General features: G+C 43.5%; 1 protein-coding gene across 2 annotated transcripts in view; it reads left to right on the forward strand.

The window, feature by feature from the left end:
* Nucleotides 1-1,206: 1,206 nt before the first annotated feature.
* Nucleotides 1,207-17,470, forward strand: part of ATP6V0A2 (ATPase H+ transporting V0 subunit a2) — a 34,670-nt gene continuing 18,406 nt past the window's right edge. The window contains exons 1-5 of one of the 2 annotated variants that reach the window (XM_069960929.1): nt 1,207-1,488; nt 3,851-3,929; nt 7,324-7,421; nt 10,274-10,411; nt 13,295-13,395. In XM_069960929.1, coding sequence (XP_069817030.1) covers nt 1,372-1,488; nt 3,851-3,929; nt 7,324-7,421; nt 10,274-10,411; nt 13,295-13,395 — 533 coding nt within the window. In that variant the 5' untranslated portion in view covers nt 1,207-1,371. The remainder of the gene's footprint in view (nt 1,489-3,850; nt 3,930-7,323; nt 7,422-10,273; nt 10,412-13,294; nt 13,396-17,470) is intronic. The other variant, XM_069960928.1, reaches the window with a different exon arrangement.

Here is a 17,470-nt window from a genome sequence, read left to right on the forward strand (position 1 = left end):
ACATGTAGGAAGGAGATTTTCTGCAGAAGGCCGTCTCCAAGCAAAGAATAAAAGAGTGATATAAAGAGAAGGAGAAGGGGAGAGAAACAAGAAACCACAAACACACTAACAATACACATGCAAAACAAGGAAAGGAAATCCAACACATAGAACACCAACTCAAATAACTCTGCTGAGTGGGGTGCCCTACAAGAACCTTCCAAGGAGAATGGCCCAACTCCTTTTGCCAGTAGCAGATCCATTTAGCAATGCAATATACTCTGCAGAGCTTTTAAACTCCATCCAGGCAAATGTTGTCTGGGAGAGAGGAGGTTAGGCCTTTCATGTACATTAGGTCGGTCAACCCAGCCAACCACAGCTATGCTTCAGCCATGTTGTGAGTGGCCGTCCACATCAGGTGTATATCAACCCAGGTCACCTAATGATCCACCGACAAGCATTCGGGGAGAAGACTTTCTGTTTTACAATCTAATCGAATACTGTACTCGATTACTGATTTGTGCCACGGCAGCATGCTCCAGTTGGGGGTCATCTCTAATCCCATTATCTGATTTGTAGCGTTGTGCCTGGTGATGTAAGGTTTGCATGCAGCTGCTCAGTCACAAGGCCTCTGGTGGGCACATATTTTGTGCTGATTTAATACCAGGTAAGATTCGGTCTCCACAGAGTTATGGTCCGTTAACACAAAGCGACCGTTTAACGATTTTGAAGCAACAATTTGGTTTTTATAATGATCAGCGTTTAGACGAATAAATTGTTAGAATATTCGTTAGAAAAATCGTTATTGCGATCGTTTTTAAGATCGCTTAAGCCCATCTCACACATAGGGTGAATCTGTGAGAGACTGTTTACATGAAGCGATCTGCTAATTTTTAGCGAACGACCAACGACGATTTGAGAACATGTTGAAAGATCACAATGAACAATTTCTCGCTCGTCGCTTGATCAGTCGATTATCGCTCAAATGCGATTGTTGCGAAAATTCGAACGATAATCGTTCCGTGTAAACGCACCATAATATACACATATATATCGTTATTATTTAATTAACAATTAATTATATATTTAATTATTAAATATATGAGAGCCCAGATGATACCACCACACGGAGCTCTTGTAATGACATAAGTCAGTCAGTCAGTCAGTCACATAACAGCACCACACGGTAACTGACGCCTCCTTCCCGCCTCCTGTCACTGATCACGTGACCGCCGGGACGTCACCCTCAGCTCCTCATCCCGGAAGTTCTGTGAGGAGAGGATTCAGAGGAAGCGACGTGGAGACGGGAGAGCCGGGAGCCGGCCAGTGAGCGGAGCCTCCTCGGCTGAGGCCACTGACGGGACCGTGTGACCGGACAGTGCTGGATCCGCCATGGGTTCTCTGTTCCGCAGTGAGACGATGTGCCTGGCGCAGCTCTTCCTGCAGTCCGGCTCTGCCTATGACTGTGTCAGCGAGCTGGGGGAGATGGGACTGGCGGAGTTCAGGGATGTGAGTACTGCTGCCGCCTGGCTTTACCTCAGCAACAGCATGACGTAATAATGGCTGAGGTCCCCTGTACCCCAAGTCTGCTGTCATAGTGCCCCCCCCCCCAAGAGCCAGTGTGATAGTGCCCCCCCCCAAGAGCCAGTGTGATAGTGTCACCCCCCCCATAGAGCCAGTGTGATAGTGTCACCCCCCCCCCAAGAGCCAGTGTGATAGTGTCACCCCCCCCAAGAGCCAGTGTGATAGTGTCCCCCCCCCCATAGAGCCAGTGTGATAGTGTCCCCCCCCAAGAGCCAGTGTGATAGTGTCCCCCCCCAAGAGCCAGTGTGATAGTGTCCCCCCCCAAGAGCCAGTGTGATAGTGTCCCCCCCCAAGAGCCAGTGTGATAGTGTCCCCCCCCATAGAGCCAGTGTGATAGTGTCACCCCCCCATAGAGCCAGTGTGATAGTGTCCCCCCCATAGAGCCAGTGTGATAGTGTCACCCCCCAAGAGCCTGTGTGATAGTGCCCCCCCCCCCATAGAGCCAGTGTGATAGTGTCACCCCCCCATAGAGCCAGTGTGATAGTGCCCCCCCCAAGAGCCAGTGTGATAGTGCCCCCCCAAGAGCCAGTGTGATAGTGCCCCCCCCCCATAGAGCCAGTGTGATAGTGTCACCCCCCCATAGAGCCAGTGTGATAGTGTCACCCCCCCATAGAGCCAGTGTGATAGTGTCCCCCCCCCAAGAGCCAGTGTGATAGTGTCCCCCCCCCCCAAGAGCCAGTGTGATAGTGTCACCCCCCCCCCTAGAGCCAGTGTGATAGTGTCACCCCCCCCCCATAGAGCCAGTGTGATAGTGTCACCCCCCAAAGAGCCAGTGTGATAGTGTCCCCCCCCCCAAGAGCCAGTGTGATAGTGTCACCCCCCCCATAGAGCCAGTGTGATAGTGTCACCCCCCCCATAGAGCCAGTGTGATAGTGTCACCCCCCCCCATAGAGCCAGTGTGATAGTGTCCCCCCCCCATAGAGCCAGTGTGATAGTGTCACCCCCCCCCCCCCAAGAGCCAGTGTGATAGTGTCCCCCCCCCCAAGAGCCAGTGTGATAGTGTCACCCCCCCCATAGAGCCAGTGTGATAGTGTCACCCCCCCCCCATAGAGCCAGTGTAATAGTGTCCCCCCCCATAGAGCCAGTGTGATAGTGTCACCCCCCCATAGAGCCAGTGTGTTAGTGTCACCCCCCCATAGAGCCAGTGTGATAGTGTCACCCCCCCCCCCAAAAGAGCCAGTGTGATAGTGTCACCCCCCCCCCAAGAGCCAGTGTGATAGTGTCACCCCCCCCCCCCAAGAGCCAGTGTGATAGTGTCACCCCCCCCCAAGAGCCAGTGTGATAGTGTCACCCCCCCATAGAGCCAGTGTGATTGTCACCCCCCCCAAAAGAGCCAGTGTGATAGTGTCACCCCCCCAAAAGAGCCAGTGTGATAGTGTCACCCCCCCAAAAAAAAAATAAAAAATTGGTGCCAGCAGGTGTCATAGTGGCCCACCCCTAAAGGGCCATAGCCAGTGTCCCCCTTCCAAGAGCCAGTGTGATACTGTCGCCTCTCTTTCCACTGCCAACAGCAGGTACTGACCCCCCTACTCCCCGTCATCAGTGGGGCAGCAATGCTATAGAGTAAATGTCAGAAACCAGATACCGCGGCTGCACTGTTGTCTGTTGAAGTTACTATTGTGAAGAGAGCTGGGCACATAAAGTATCATGGCATCCTGTGAGCGGGCGCGTGCCAGGACATGTTACTTCCTTCTGTCATACGACCAGATCCTTCAGATAACTGAGAAATATTTCTGTATCACTTATATTCTGATTATTATTATTTTTTTTGCTTTGTGATCTTTTATTTTGCATTTGCTTTTTGGCCATATTTGATGTTGTGTAAAGTTTAGGATTTATTCTCGGCCAACATAAACGTCTCCATCCAGATCCCAGATCGGGAAATCCCTCTCTATAATCGTTAATGCTATTTCTTCAGTTAAGGCTAGGTTCAGACTGCGTTTTTTGCAAAAACGGATGAAAAACATAAAAAAAACGGATGCATTTGTGTGCATCCGTTTTGATCAGTTTTTCCATTGCCTTCCATTGTAAAAAAAAAAAAAACGGATCAAAACGGATCCGTTTTTTTTTTTATCGGACACAAAAATAGTGTCAGCTACGTTTTTGTGACCATAAAAAAACAGATCCGTTTTGATCCGTTTTTTTACAATGAAAGTCAATGGAAAAACGGATCAAAAAGGATGCACACAAATCAGTTTTTTTCATCCGTTCAACGGATGAAAAAAAACGGATTGCAAAAACGCAGTGTGAATCCAGCCTTACTCAAGTTTCCTTTCATTTCTTATAGCTCAACCCTCATGTCAGCAGCTTCCAGAGGAAATTTGTTGGAGAAGTAAAGAAGTGTCAAGAGCTTGAAAGAATATTAGGTATGTGGATAGAAGCGTGTGCACACTGTGCAGGTATTTCTGCTGTTGTTTGCATGTCTGTGTCCTGGCTCTTCCTGATGCCTTTATTGTTAGGGCCCTAGTACACGGAGCGATGATCAGCTGAATCAGAGACAGCGGTCATCGGTGGATCCTGTCAAGTGGTCTGACACCAAAATCATCGGCTGCTTTGTGTAATAGTGATGTGTTGCCAACGGCAAACAATTGAATAAACTGTTATACATCACCTCTCCACGCTTCCAGTCTTCTCCTGCCCTCTGCTTCCTTCCCAGCACTGCGGCTGCAGCTTCAGAGCGGTCTCTAAACTGACAGGCTGTTAAGCCAATCACTGGCCATGGCAGTCCCGGCAATAAATTGGCTGAGTGGCCTGTCAGCTCAGAGACCGCTCTGAAGCTGCAGTGCTGGGATGGAAGCAGAGGGCAGGAGAAGACCGGGAGCGTGTAGAGGTAATGTATAACAGTTTAGGGAAACTAGGGAAAGGGCTGCATGGACATTGTTTTGCTGTGTGTGTATATATTGTTAGCAGTCATAGAGCCGTGTAATAAGCTCAGTAAATGAGCTCCAATCTAGCGGATTGGCACCCGTTTACAATATTGATCGGGCTGCCATCGGCCCGTCTAATAGGACCCTTACTGTGCAGGTCTGTCACAGTTCAGGTTTTTTTTTTTATCCATACATACATACACCCACAATTATACACACCAGTCAGCTGTAACAGTAAAACACAACCTAGTTTTGTGAAGGCCCCTTTTACTATCAAAACAGCACTGACATGTAGGCCTCCTCCATTTATTTACAATGGATTGTCAGGCACAGGCTCAGCGTAACTGAGCAGCTAGCAAGGCCTATAGGCCGGCGAACTTGCCGCTGGTGGCGGGTTTGGCCGACAGTACAAAGATGATGTTGGTGGATGTAGGAATCAGGCGTGATTTACTGCCCAACACCTTTGTTTTCATAGGGATAAGTCAAACAGTTTTTGAAGGTGTATAGGCCTCTTAAAGGGAATGTCACCTAAGTTTTCCTTTATGGATTAGAGTCAGATACTTAAAATGTATCTTTTATTCTAATCTGTTTCTATTTTCTGACTGTCATTTTGTGTATTGTACATTGTTATGGGGGTGGCTATATTGCCTGGGCTGTTCTTAACAGCACTTAGTGACATGCTTTACAGTCAGGCTCATGGACATAGACAACAATTGACAGACTCTGTCCCCTTGAGGTGAATGTGAAACATTACTGAGCGCGCTCTGTGACTTGTGAAGAGGTCATTCCACAGGGAGCTGCTATTGTCTCCTCTGGTGTAATATGACCCTGCAATGCTGTACAGATCACTTTACAGCAGCCTCCTCTTATCACCACAGACACAACAGGAAGTCTCAGCTTAGTTTTAGCCCCAGTGGTGAGAATAAAAACGGCAAGATATCAGGATTATTTTATAATGTAGATAGAAAAATGGAAAGTTAGAAAAACATGACACAAAAAATTCTTTAAAAATATGTTTACCATAAAAAACATTATTTATACAATAAGTCATTTTCTGATGACACCTGCCGACGACATGAGCGCTCTCTACTGCACAAGGCTGATGGCTGGCATGGACTAAAAGCGGCATTTAAATGGTCTTCACATACCTTCATTGGTGGTCCAGTGGTTGGATTGGCTTGCTGGGATTGCTTCAGCTGGTCCACAGCAGGCTGATGCAATCAAGTACCGATTGAGCAATCATGGTATTGCTTATAGACGTGCCCCAGAGGGAGTACAAATAAGTGTTAAAAAAATAAATAAATAAATAAAATTGTTTAATATATATATACAACACCTTTTCAATTTTTTTATTTATTTATTTTTTTTGTTAGGTAAAAAAAAAAAACTAAAAAATTTCTAAACATATTTGGTATCACGGCATGTCACATTCCTGGTCTCACAAAGTAAATAATAATAATAGTGTAAGCGCAAAAAAACACCAAGATGCAAAACTTTTTGTTACATCACATCCGGAAAAAATTTAAGCGAAAGTCACCGAAATGCAAGTGTGGTACCGATAAATAGTACAGATCAAGGCTCAAAAAATAGATTCCTCAAATAGCCTCGTAGACCAAAAAATAAGATTGTTATAAGGATCAGAATAGCGCAATTTTAAGCATATTTATTAAAGGAGAAGTCTGGAGGAAATAACAATTTTTTCAGCAGACGGGAGCTGGAAAGAACATGATAAACCAGCCCTACTTACCTCTCCCTGTGCCTCTGTAGCAATGTCTCACCACTCCGGGGCCTTCACTCTCCTGCTCCAGCAACGTCAAAACTCAGGTGATTGATTGCCCGCTCAGCCAATCAGTGACAGGGGTGGGACGCCGCTCCAGTCACTCATTGGCTTTAGATAACTAAAGTGCAGAAATAAAAATTGGCTGTGATATGAAGAGTGATGGGAATCTGTATAGTCTGGAGGAAAGAAGGGAAAGGGGGAACACATTGAAACCTTTATATATGTTACAGGACTAAACAAGGGTCAGGAGGGAAGGGTTTCTAATAAAAACTGAACTCAAGAACAAGAGGACACAGTGAGAAGTTACTGGGGGAAAGATCAGAAGCAACGTGAGAAAATATTACTTTACTGAAAGAGTAGTAAATGCTTGAAACAAACTTCCAGCAGATGTGATAGGTAAATCTACAGTTACTGAATGTAACCTGCCTGGTATATACATATATCTATCCTAAGATAATAAGAAGGGAAATACTAAAAGGGCCGACTAGATGGAGCAGGGGGGCTTTATCTGCTGACAGTCTATTTTTTTTTCTATTCTATTCATCTCATAAAATGGTCTTGCCAAAGCTCTTTGTTCGTTCTTTAGACGGGGGAAAGTTCAATTTTTTCCCTCCCTGATGAAAGTCACACGTTCTGTAATATTCCCTGTAGCTACTCATGACTCCAGTTATCTAATCATTTCCCGTGCACATGGTGAGTTCACAGAGTTATATGACCGTTAATGAAAAAAAAAAAAAGCCTTTTAGAAGCGATGATGTCACTCTTTATGCCAGCGAGATAAGTGAAGGAGGCCTGCAGATAATCCGGTTTTGTCCTTCTAAATGGCTGATTTTAACTGTGGGATCATGTGACCAGCTAAACCTTCCCAGTCTTATATGCAGCCTCTTGTATCGTCCATGTACACGACTGTAAAAGCTGGTGTTTGTTAGAAGCTCTCCACTCTGGTTCATAAAGCAGGGACAGTCAATCACTGACGGAGACGCGCAATGAGTCCAGAAAACTGGGTTTGCCCAAAAATTTTGCAACATTTTGCCGTCTGCATGTGGTGCACAGCATGATAAATCACCCATTAGTCTTTATGTAGAAACTAACATGTAATTTGTTTGATTTCAGAGTATCTGGTCCATGAGATCAAAAACGCTGATATTCCTGTTCCAGAAGCAACTATGCTGCCTGCAGCCCCGCTCCCGAAACATGTGTTGGAAATACAGGTAAAACTAGCCTTCGCTACAGACACCATTGAGTACAAACCACAATGTACTAGTTAATGTTTTCCTTTTGAGAACTATATGATGGGTTATGATAGCATGACAGCATGATCCCCTTGAGGTGTCTGCAATAAATGTTAGTCGAATGTTCAGTCAGCCGATGTCCTTATTTTTTAAGGAAAAGCACTGTACTTTTCAATGAAGATAACTTTAAACTAGTCCTAACTTTAAACAAACACACTCTATACATTGCTAATGTGGTAAATGACTATTCTAGCTGCAAATGTCTGGTTTTTGGTGCAATATCTACATAGGTGTATAGAGGCCCATTTCCAGCAACTATCACTCCAGTGTTCTAATGGTACAATGTATTTGCTCAGAAGGCTAATTGATGATTAGAAAACACTTGTGCAATCATGTTGACACATCTGAAAACAGTCTAGCTCGTTACAGAAGCTACAAAACTGACCTTCCTTTGAGCAGATTGTGTTTCTGGAGCATCACATTTGTGGGGTTAATTAAACGCTCAAAATGGCCAGAAAAAGAGAACTTTCATCTGAAACTCGACAGTCTTTTCTTGTTCTTAGAAATGAAGGCTATTCCTTGCGAGAAATTGCTAAGAAATTGAAGATTTCCTACAACGGTGTGTACTACTCCCTTCAGAGGACAGCACAAACAGGCTCTAACCAGAGTAGAAAAAGAAGTGGGAGGCCGCGTTGCACAACTAAGCAAGACGATAAGCACATTAGAGTCTCTAGTTTAAGAAACAGACGCCTCACAGGTCCCCAACTGGCATCTTCATTAAATAGTACCCGCAAAACACCAGTGTCAGCATCTACAGTGAAGAGACGGCTGCAGGATTTTGGGCTTCAGGGCAGCGTGGCAAAGAAAAAGCCATATCTGAGACTGGCCAATAAAAGAAAAAGATTAAGATGGGCAAAAGAACACAGACATTGGACAGAGGAAGACTGGAAAAAAGTGTTGTGGACGGATGAATCCAAGTTTGAGGTGTTTGGATCACAAAGAAGAACGTTTGTGAGACGCAGAAGAAATGAAAAGATGCTGGAAGAATGCCTGACGCCATCTGTTAAGCATGGTGGAGGTAATGTGATGGTCTGGGGTTGCTTTTGGTGCTGGTAAGGTGCTGGAGATTTGTACAGGGTAAAAGGGATTCTGAATAAGGAAGGCTATCACTCTGCAACGCCATGCCATACCCAGTGGGCAGCGCTTGATTGGAGCCAATTTCATCCTACAACAGGACAATGGCCCTAAACACACCTCCAAATTGTGCAAGAACTATTTCCAGCAGAAGCAGCAGCTGGTATTCTATCATAGGTAATGGAGTGGCCAGCGCAGTCACCAGATCTGAACCCCATTGAGCTGTTGTGGGACCAGCTTGACCGTATGGTACGCCAGAAGTGCCCATCCAACTAATCCAACTTGTGGGAGCTGCTTCTAGAAGCGTGGGGGGCAATTTCTCCAGCTTACCTCAATAGATTAATAGCTAGAATGCCAAAGGTGTGCAATGCTGGAATTGCTGCAAAAGGAGGATTCTTTGACGAAAGCAAAGTGTGATGTAAGAACAATGTTATTTCAAATACAAATCATTATTTCTAACCTTGTCAATGTCTAGACTTTATTTTCTATTCATTTCACAACGTATGGTGGTAAATAAGTGTGACTTTTCATGGAAAACACAAAATTGTTTGGGTGACCCCAAACTTTTAAACGGTAGTGTATATAATGGTATGCTGGGCTGTGTATATATATAATAGTATGCTAGGGTGTGTGTGTGTATATGTGTGTGTGTATATATATAATATATATATAATATATATAATATAAAAAATAATGTGTGAATATAAACCTGCCTGGTATATACATATACCGATAATAAGACTGTGAATACTAATAGGGCTGACTAGATGGAGCAGGAGGCTTTTTCTGCTGACAATCTTTTGTTTCCAATGTGTATTCTTTTACACTCATATCTGTACACGTAATCCAATACATAATAAGCGACTTAAAGGAGAAGTCCGGTCAAAAGTATTGTTTAATATGTTATTACTTACGGAAAGTTAGACAAATTCCTAATGTACATTAATTATGGGAAATGCACATATACTGCTATTTCCCTTAATTTAGTAGATCATGGAGGCTCAAGTGTAATTTCTATGGAGTGTCCAGCAGGGGGCGCACTATATGTAGAAGTCTATGGGACTGTATTGTGTCTATGGAAGTCTGTGTAATGTAATGTGGTGTAATGTACACTATGCTTTATTGATGCAGTACGTTTTTGGAATAATTTTGGGAGCAGGGACACTTGTTCCACAAATAGAGGGCACCAAGCAGGGAGGGAGAGAGGTGCTGGTGCATCTACCTCCCCAGCTGGAGTTTCTTGGTGATGGGGATTTCCCTGGTACTACTCCCCCATCATCTGCTCATAGTATGAGCAGAAAATGGGAGGCGTAGTAGTGTGTATCCGTTCCTCTGCACCGTGCCCTTTATTTGGGGAGCAAGTTCCATGCTCCCCAAATTTTTCCATAAATGTACTGCATCAATAAAGCATAGTGTACATTACACCACATTACATTACATAGACTTCTACATATAGTGCGCCCCCTGCTGGAAACTCCATGGGAATTACACCTGATTTGTGACATCACGGTTTTTGAGAGAATTTGAAGCCTCCCTAATCTACTAAATTAAGGGAAATAGCAGTATATGTGCATTTCCCATAATTAATGTACATTAGGAGTTTGTCTAACTTTCCATAAGTAATAACATATATTAAAAAAAAAAACTTGGCTGGAGTTGTCCTTTAATGTTTTCCATGCATCTTCTCTGCTTTCCAGGAACAGTTGCAGAAACTTGAATCTGAACTGAAAGAAGTGAATAAGAACAAGGAGAAGTTGCATAAAAACTTACTAGAGTTGACTGAGTATACACACATGCTGAGGGTGACGAAGAGCTTTGTGCAAAGATCATCTGAGGTAAGGAAACAAAAAAGTAAAGTCACTGACCATGCTTCAAAAGAATCTCATTCAACCATTTGCAAGTAGTGATGAACAAACTTGCCAAACACTTGGGATTGTCCAGACCAGAACGTTTGGCATTTGACTCCTGGTGGCTGTATCCATGTTTTCCGGGATTCCCTAGAACATCCATCTACTCCAGCCACTGGCAGTGATATGCCAAGCGTCCTGCTTCAGACAAACCCAATTGTTCGACAAATTTTCTCATCACTATTAGTATCATTGCGACCTGCCTCAGATTGCTTTATGGAAAAATGTTGTCTTTTCACATGGATAGACCAACTTTATGAATGGCAGCTATATATTATGCACCTATTTGTCCTGTTCTTCTGCATTCTTGAACATTCAATATTCTTTTTATTCTTCTTCTCCTTTTGTTTATTGAGTTATTTATATTCCTTTAATAAGCTCTGGGCTCAGTGAGGACCAGTCACTGCCTCCAGTTTCTTCTGGTTATAGATTTCCAGTTAGTGTCGTGTGCTAAAGTCATAACTGAGGGACACTACCAGCCACAAAATTGTCAAGATCTTATGTGTTAGCATAACCGTTAGCGTAACCGTACTCCCCCCTGGCATGGGAAACGGGGTTAGTGGCTTTTGGGTTAATTTGCCCAAAAATGGCTTTTAACATCTTTTAAAAAGTTTGTATTCTACTCAAAAATAAGGGTATTCAACTTAAAAATAAGTTTGATGTGCAGCATCTTTGGGTCCCGGCTGAGGCGATCCCGCCTCCAGTCTCAAGACGGACTTGTCTGAGGGGGGGCCTGCTCAGCCAATCACTGGCCATGGCGTTGTCCCACTGCGACCAGTGATTGGTTGAACAGTCTCCCTCAGACGAGTCTGGACCTATTTAAGGGACTTTGCTCCTACATTTCTCACTTTGCAATAAAGCTGATGAGTTATCTTTATTCTGTAGGTCAGTACGCTTACAGCAATAGGCAGTTTATATACTTTTTGCGCTTTTTTACTAACTAGAACTGTAACTATTTTTGTTTACGCTGATCAACTTGCGGGATCAGTAATGGTTTATTTTAAATATCAAACTTTTTTTAATTTGAACAATGGGAAAAGAGTGTTATTTAAACTTTTAATAGGGAAGTGTTTTTTCTTTTGTAGTTAAAGTTTAGGGGGGAAAAAAATTAAATACCCCCCTAGGGCACTATAATATGCAATCATTGGATAGTGAATACTGATAAATGTTTGCTGCACTGCTGATTAAAGGGGTTGGCCACTTTATAGTAAAATAGGTCAGTACAAAGTATTAGTAAGTGTACTCACTGTATATACCGATAGCAGCTCCCTCTGTACCTCATAGAGCTAAAATCAAGACTCCCCTTCACCAGGTTGGGCTGCCCTGCTCTGTTTTGTTTCAGTCCACAAAATGGCTGACATGGAGGAGCATGTGACCAGGCCCTGTCCCCTGTGTCCACCATATACTGGCTGTGTGGTGGACACTGGGGGGCGGGTCCTGGTCACATGCTCCTCCATGTAAGCAATCTTATGGACCAAAACACCACAGAGCAGGGCAGCCCAGCCTGGAGGAGGGGAGTCTGATTTTAGCTCTGAGGTACACAGGGAGCTGCTGTCAGTATATACAGTGAGTACACTTACTAATACTGTACACTGAGCAATTTTACTATAAAGTGGCCAACCCCTTTAGGTCTTTCCTGCAGCCCTAGCAAGCAATTGGCACCCCCATTCTGTGCTGCTGGGATGCTGATCGGCGCCCCGACAGGTCCGGTACCTTATTGCGGCATGGAAAGGGTTAAATTCCTGGGTCTGAAGTTGGCTCCAGGTAATTGCAGATAGGTGTCAGCTGTAACATACAAATGACACCCACTGCATATAGTATGAGTTCATCCCTGACTTTACGACTGCTGGGCCGCTGTAAAAGAGGTGTATCAGTGGTCATTACGAGGTTAATCTGGCTGAAGTAGAATATACATTCCAAGGCTGTGTACACACAATATACTTTTTATGAAAAGAACAGCTGTTTTTTTTACAATTTATAGGAACACTGGGGCACCCGTTAGGAGTACTGCCTGCCCCCCATAGCGCCAATTCATTCATTAACATTACAAAGTGGAGGGCGACCTGGGGCTGCACAGGGACGTTATGTCTCTTATCTTCCTCCTCATCGTCTCCTGTGCAATAGCGACCTATCAGCAGGTTAGATTTGTCTAACCTGCTTGTGGTTCCCCTTTAAAATAATGCTGCCAAATGTGGGCACATCCACAATAATACAAACTGTATCATAGTACGCACCTTTTAAGGTTTGAGTTTCTTTGGCAAGACTTGTGTTTGAGTCAAGCAAGTCCGATGTGTTTCTCTCCTTATTTGGTGGCTGTGAGGTTCATCAGGGAACGTGTGGAACTCTATTGTCACATTGTTGTGAAGGTCTCTATGGAGTGTTGTCACCATACAGATGTATATGTGATACCAAAGGTCTGCTTGGTCAATATTGCAATACGAATGCTCAGGTGACTCTGGTCATACGATGCTGGTGTATTTTCATCCAAGCAGCTCCTAGTTTATAGATAGGGCAAAACAGGTACATCTACCTGTGACCAGCCTGCACCTATATACCTACTTTTTCAACCTTGTATATTCTATACCTTCCCATCAAATTGATGGATGTATCCTTGCACTTGTTTATAAATCTTCTCTGAATAAACTTAGACTTTATACCTACTAAGCTTGTCTACCACAGCTGTCACTTTCTTTCCTTTCCTATATATCCCTGTACTTTATAATCTGTGTAAGTAACATGCTTTGTTATTGTCTTTATAAATCACTGCATAAAGATAATAAAATCATGACGTGTAATGCACCTTCCTTTCAGTATGAAACCTCTTCCCATACCAGTTATGAGGAATTCCCCACGTTAGAGAAGGAAGTCTTGATGGACTATACCTGTATGCAGAGACTTGGAGCGAAACTAGGGTGAGTGGCCATATATCACTTTGTTTCGGCCAGTGCATGCTCTAAAGTGTAACTGTCAGTTAAATGTCACTTTTCAGAAATCAATAAATATCAATAGTACAAGTGATTTTAAGAAACTGTGTAATATGTTTTAATAAGCAAAAGAGTTTCCTTCTGTACTCAAAGCTGTTTTGCAGCCTCACCCCTCAATACAGAAGAAGCAAGATTTCCCCCTCCCCCCTCCGTAGGTTATAATGGAGTCAGTTCACTTTGCTCCTCTGTAATGAAGACTGCTTTGCCTGAGGTGAGGGGGGGGGGGGGGAGCTTTTGATAAACAGAGTTTTTTTTCCCTAATAAAACCTATTAGAGTTTCTTGATTTCTGCAAAAAAAAAAAATTTAAATGACAGCTACTCTTTAACATTTGAATCCCAAGCTGCATTTTCTGTTCAGAAAAGTAAAGTTTTTATAAGCTAGCACTGTTGCTGTCTTTATAATGGAATCTTGTTGCGTGTGTCTTGAGTCTTTTCTACTTCTTCCATCATGCTTGCCATACAGGTAAGTGAGGTGGAGATGGATTTTCCTAGAGGTGAGGCAGAAGTTTTCAGGGTACCGGGCATGGAGGAGGTAATATAACAGTGTAAATAAAATTAAAAGAAAATCAAGTTTATCATGGACTTATAAACTGTTTTCCAAAACTTCTATTTTCTCCAACTTTTCCTTTTTTACTTTTCCCCTCCTTGTTGTGTTTTTTTTTTTTTTTTTAAATAAAATTTTACAAAGTTTGAAAAGAAAGAAAAATAAAATGAACCTTTTTTTAATTTTTTTTTTTATTATTGAATTTAGGTACTGTTGAGTTGATAAGAAAAATGTCTATTTCTAAAATAACAATCATGTCTTCTGTGGGCAGCTTTATATGATACTGGATAATCAGACCCTGGAATATGGGAGTTTTACTATGCAGTATATTATATCTCGCCTAAATCATTCAAAATTCAATGCAACCAGGTTTAAAAATTCTGCGGATGTATTTTCATACTGTCAGTAATTTTTGAAAATTTTCTAATTTTCACAAATCCTTGCAGAATTACTTTGAAATGTTAAAGCATCACAAAATTTCTACTACATGACATAAGGCAGGGCACCCAGTACAATACACCTGGGGGGCGGCATCTGTGTGATGTCAATCAACTACAACTTTTTAACCTTATTGCAGTCTATTAAGTGAAAAAATTAGATGTTCTGTGGCCCGGGGAGGGGAACACACTGTTCCTGGAGCTGCAGTGGATCCCATGAGGGAGAGCGGTCAGTAACTTTTAATATATCCGAGGATATGTCAGATGCTACTGCATATTACAGAATTCTTTAAAGGGTTACAGCACCAGGCTTACCAGGTTCCCTAATTTGACCGCTACCCTCAACCCTCTGCCCCCCCCCCCCCCCCCCCCCCCACGAACATTTAGGCACTCAGACTTACACATGCAGGCATTGGATAATGACTGGTTCACCCACCTTTACTTGCACTGCCTATTCATAAAGATGGCGGGACCTATGTAACAATGAAGCACTTTGCCCCTCTACCTTTTTGTCTCAAAGCCCCTCCAAATAGTGTGTAAGCTCATGCATGTGAGTACGGCCCTCACTCCTCATGTACTGTATGGATAATTATATGTATATCTCTGTGATGTCTGATTTTTCTCTATATATGTACCCCCAGAATTGTGAAGTGCTGCGGAATCTGTTGGTGCTATATAAATAAAAATTATTATTAATATTATAAAGCACCAATGCGCTCTCTGCTTTGGCCACCTCCCCAAAGGTGTCGGTGCAACTTCTGAGCCAGTCTCTAAAAGTGCCACTCAGCCAATCACTGGCCAGGACGAGATGGCCGCAGCCAGTGATTGGCTGAGCGGCCTGTTACTTCAGAGACCGTCTCTCAAGTTGCATCGGCAGCTGCGGGGAGTGGGTCGAAGCAAAGAGGACACAATGTATGTACTTCACTTTTAAAGCTGCAAAACCTGCACCCAAACTGGAGGCAAGAGTGGTGCTTTCTATGGGCGGGTTCACAAACAACGCATCCGCTGCAGATTTCATGCTGCAAATTTGCGGCAAAATCCGCTGCAGTTCCTTAACTGTCGTTTTCGATGATATTCTATACTTGCAGCGGGATTGATCAAGCTGCAAGTGTGTAAGAGCCAGCCCCCTTAACCCCCCCCATGGCACGGTACATACATTACCAGTCTGCGCTCCAGCTTGCTTCTGGCGTTCCCGCTGTCTGCTCAGCCAATCGGTGGGTTTGGCAGGGCAGCACACTGATTGGCTGTGCGCCGGGAGCCCCCCAAAAACAAGCCAGAGTGTGGTAATGTATGTATCGGGCTGCGGGGGGCTATGGGGACTGTCACTTACATACTCGCTGCGGGACTATGGAATCTCATTGAAAATGACAGTTAAGGATCCATGTGAAATCCGCTGCAGATCCGTTATGTGTGAACCCACCCTATGGAGGAAAGTGGCCATGTTTATCTAACGCAGGATAATCCCTTTAAAGGGAATCCGTCAGCTCCCGGGCACTACCTAAGGTGCTGACAGTGTGCTGTAGCTGGCAGCCCCAGGTGAGCATGGTGCCTTTTTGGTAATTTTCCGTGCAGCGGATTATGTACAATATTATGTCTCCTACTGTCACAGAGCTGCTGTTCGTGCCACACTTGTCATGCATCCTCCTCCCTCTTCATGAATAATCAATGCTGCCCGGCCTCCTGCTCGCTCAGCTGTTAGATTGCAGATCAGTCCTCTGTAGGCAGGTTATCTCTGAAAGAATCTCTCCTCCCTAATGTTTTGGAGTTGTGGTCTAGGGGTAACTCGCCTGTCTAGAGACTTGCCAGCAGTTCATTCTCTGGTTCGAATCCCCTGATGGAAATTAAATAGATGTCTTTTTTCCCCCTTATTATTGTATCGTTTTTAAGGCTATTTTCACACACACAGTATTTTTGCTCAGTGTTTTGGTCAGTATTTTGCAACCAAAACCAGAAGTGGATTAAAAACACTGAAAGGCTATGTTCACACACTTAAAATTGAGTGGATGGCTGTTATTTAATGGCAAATAATTACTGTTTTTTTAAAACAACGTCCGATATTTGCCATTAAATGACGGCCATCTGCTCAATTTCAACAGTGTGAGAACATAGCCTTTCAGTGTTCTCAAGCCACTCCTGGTTTTGGTTGCAAAATACTGAGCAAAAATACTGTGTGTGAACATAGCCTTAAAAATCATACAATAATGAGAAGGAAAAAAAGACATCTATTTAATTTCCATCAGGGGATTCAAACCAGAGAATGAACTGGTGTCAGGTCTCTAGACAGGTGAGTTACCTCTAGACCACAGCTCCACATTACAGAGGAAAGATTCTTTCAGACATAAGCTGCCTACAGAGGACTAATCTGCAATCTGACATTAGCGAGCAGGAGGCCAGGCAGCATTGATTATTCATGAAGAGGGAGGAGGATGCATGACAAGTGTGGTACGAACAATAGCTCTGTGACAGTAGGAGACATAAGAAAATTACCAAAAAGGCACCATGCTTACTGGGGGACTGCCAGCTACAGCACACTGTCAGCACCTTAGGCAGTGCCCGGGAGCTGACGGATTCCCTTTAATGTGGGACCACTATGTGGCCTTATACACTCTAAGGCCATGTTCACATGATCACAGAACGGCCGGTACTGCAGTATCTTGATTTATACAAAACTTTTGTTGTGTGAACATGGCCTGATCCTGTAAGCCATATATTTTTGATCCCTCCAGATATAAGGGAACATGCCGGCTTTTCTGTTTAAAGAAAATAAACAAAAACTTGAATTCTCCATAAAATAACAGCAATTCTGGGACATCTTTTTGTAGTACTGTACATTGTGCCATAATATTGTGTTTTTTTTAAATTCTTCTTAATTTAAAATCTGGGTGCTATCATTCCCCGTGTACATGGGATTTGTCTGTTCCGTCACTGGTTAACAATGTCAGTCTGTCTAGGGGCACACCCTGTTTCCAGGAGTAGCAACAGGAACTACACAATGCAGAATTTTACGATATTTACTCCAGAA

The sequence above is a fragment of the Dendropsophus ebraccatus genome, chromosome 3 (assembly GCF_027789765.1).
Source record: "Dendropsophus ebraccatus isolate aDenEbr1 chromosome 3, aDenEbr1.pat, whole genome shotgun sequence".
NCBI classification, from domain to species: domain Eukaryota; kingdom Metazoa; phylum Chordata; class Amphibia; order Anura; family Hylidae; genus Dendropsophus; species Dendropsophus ebraccatus.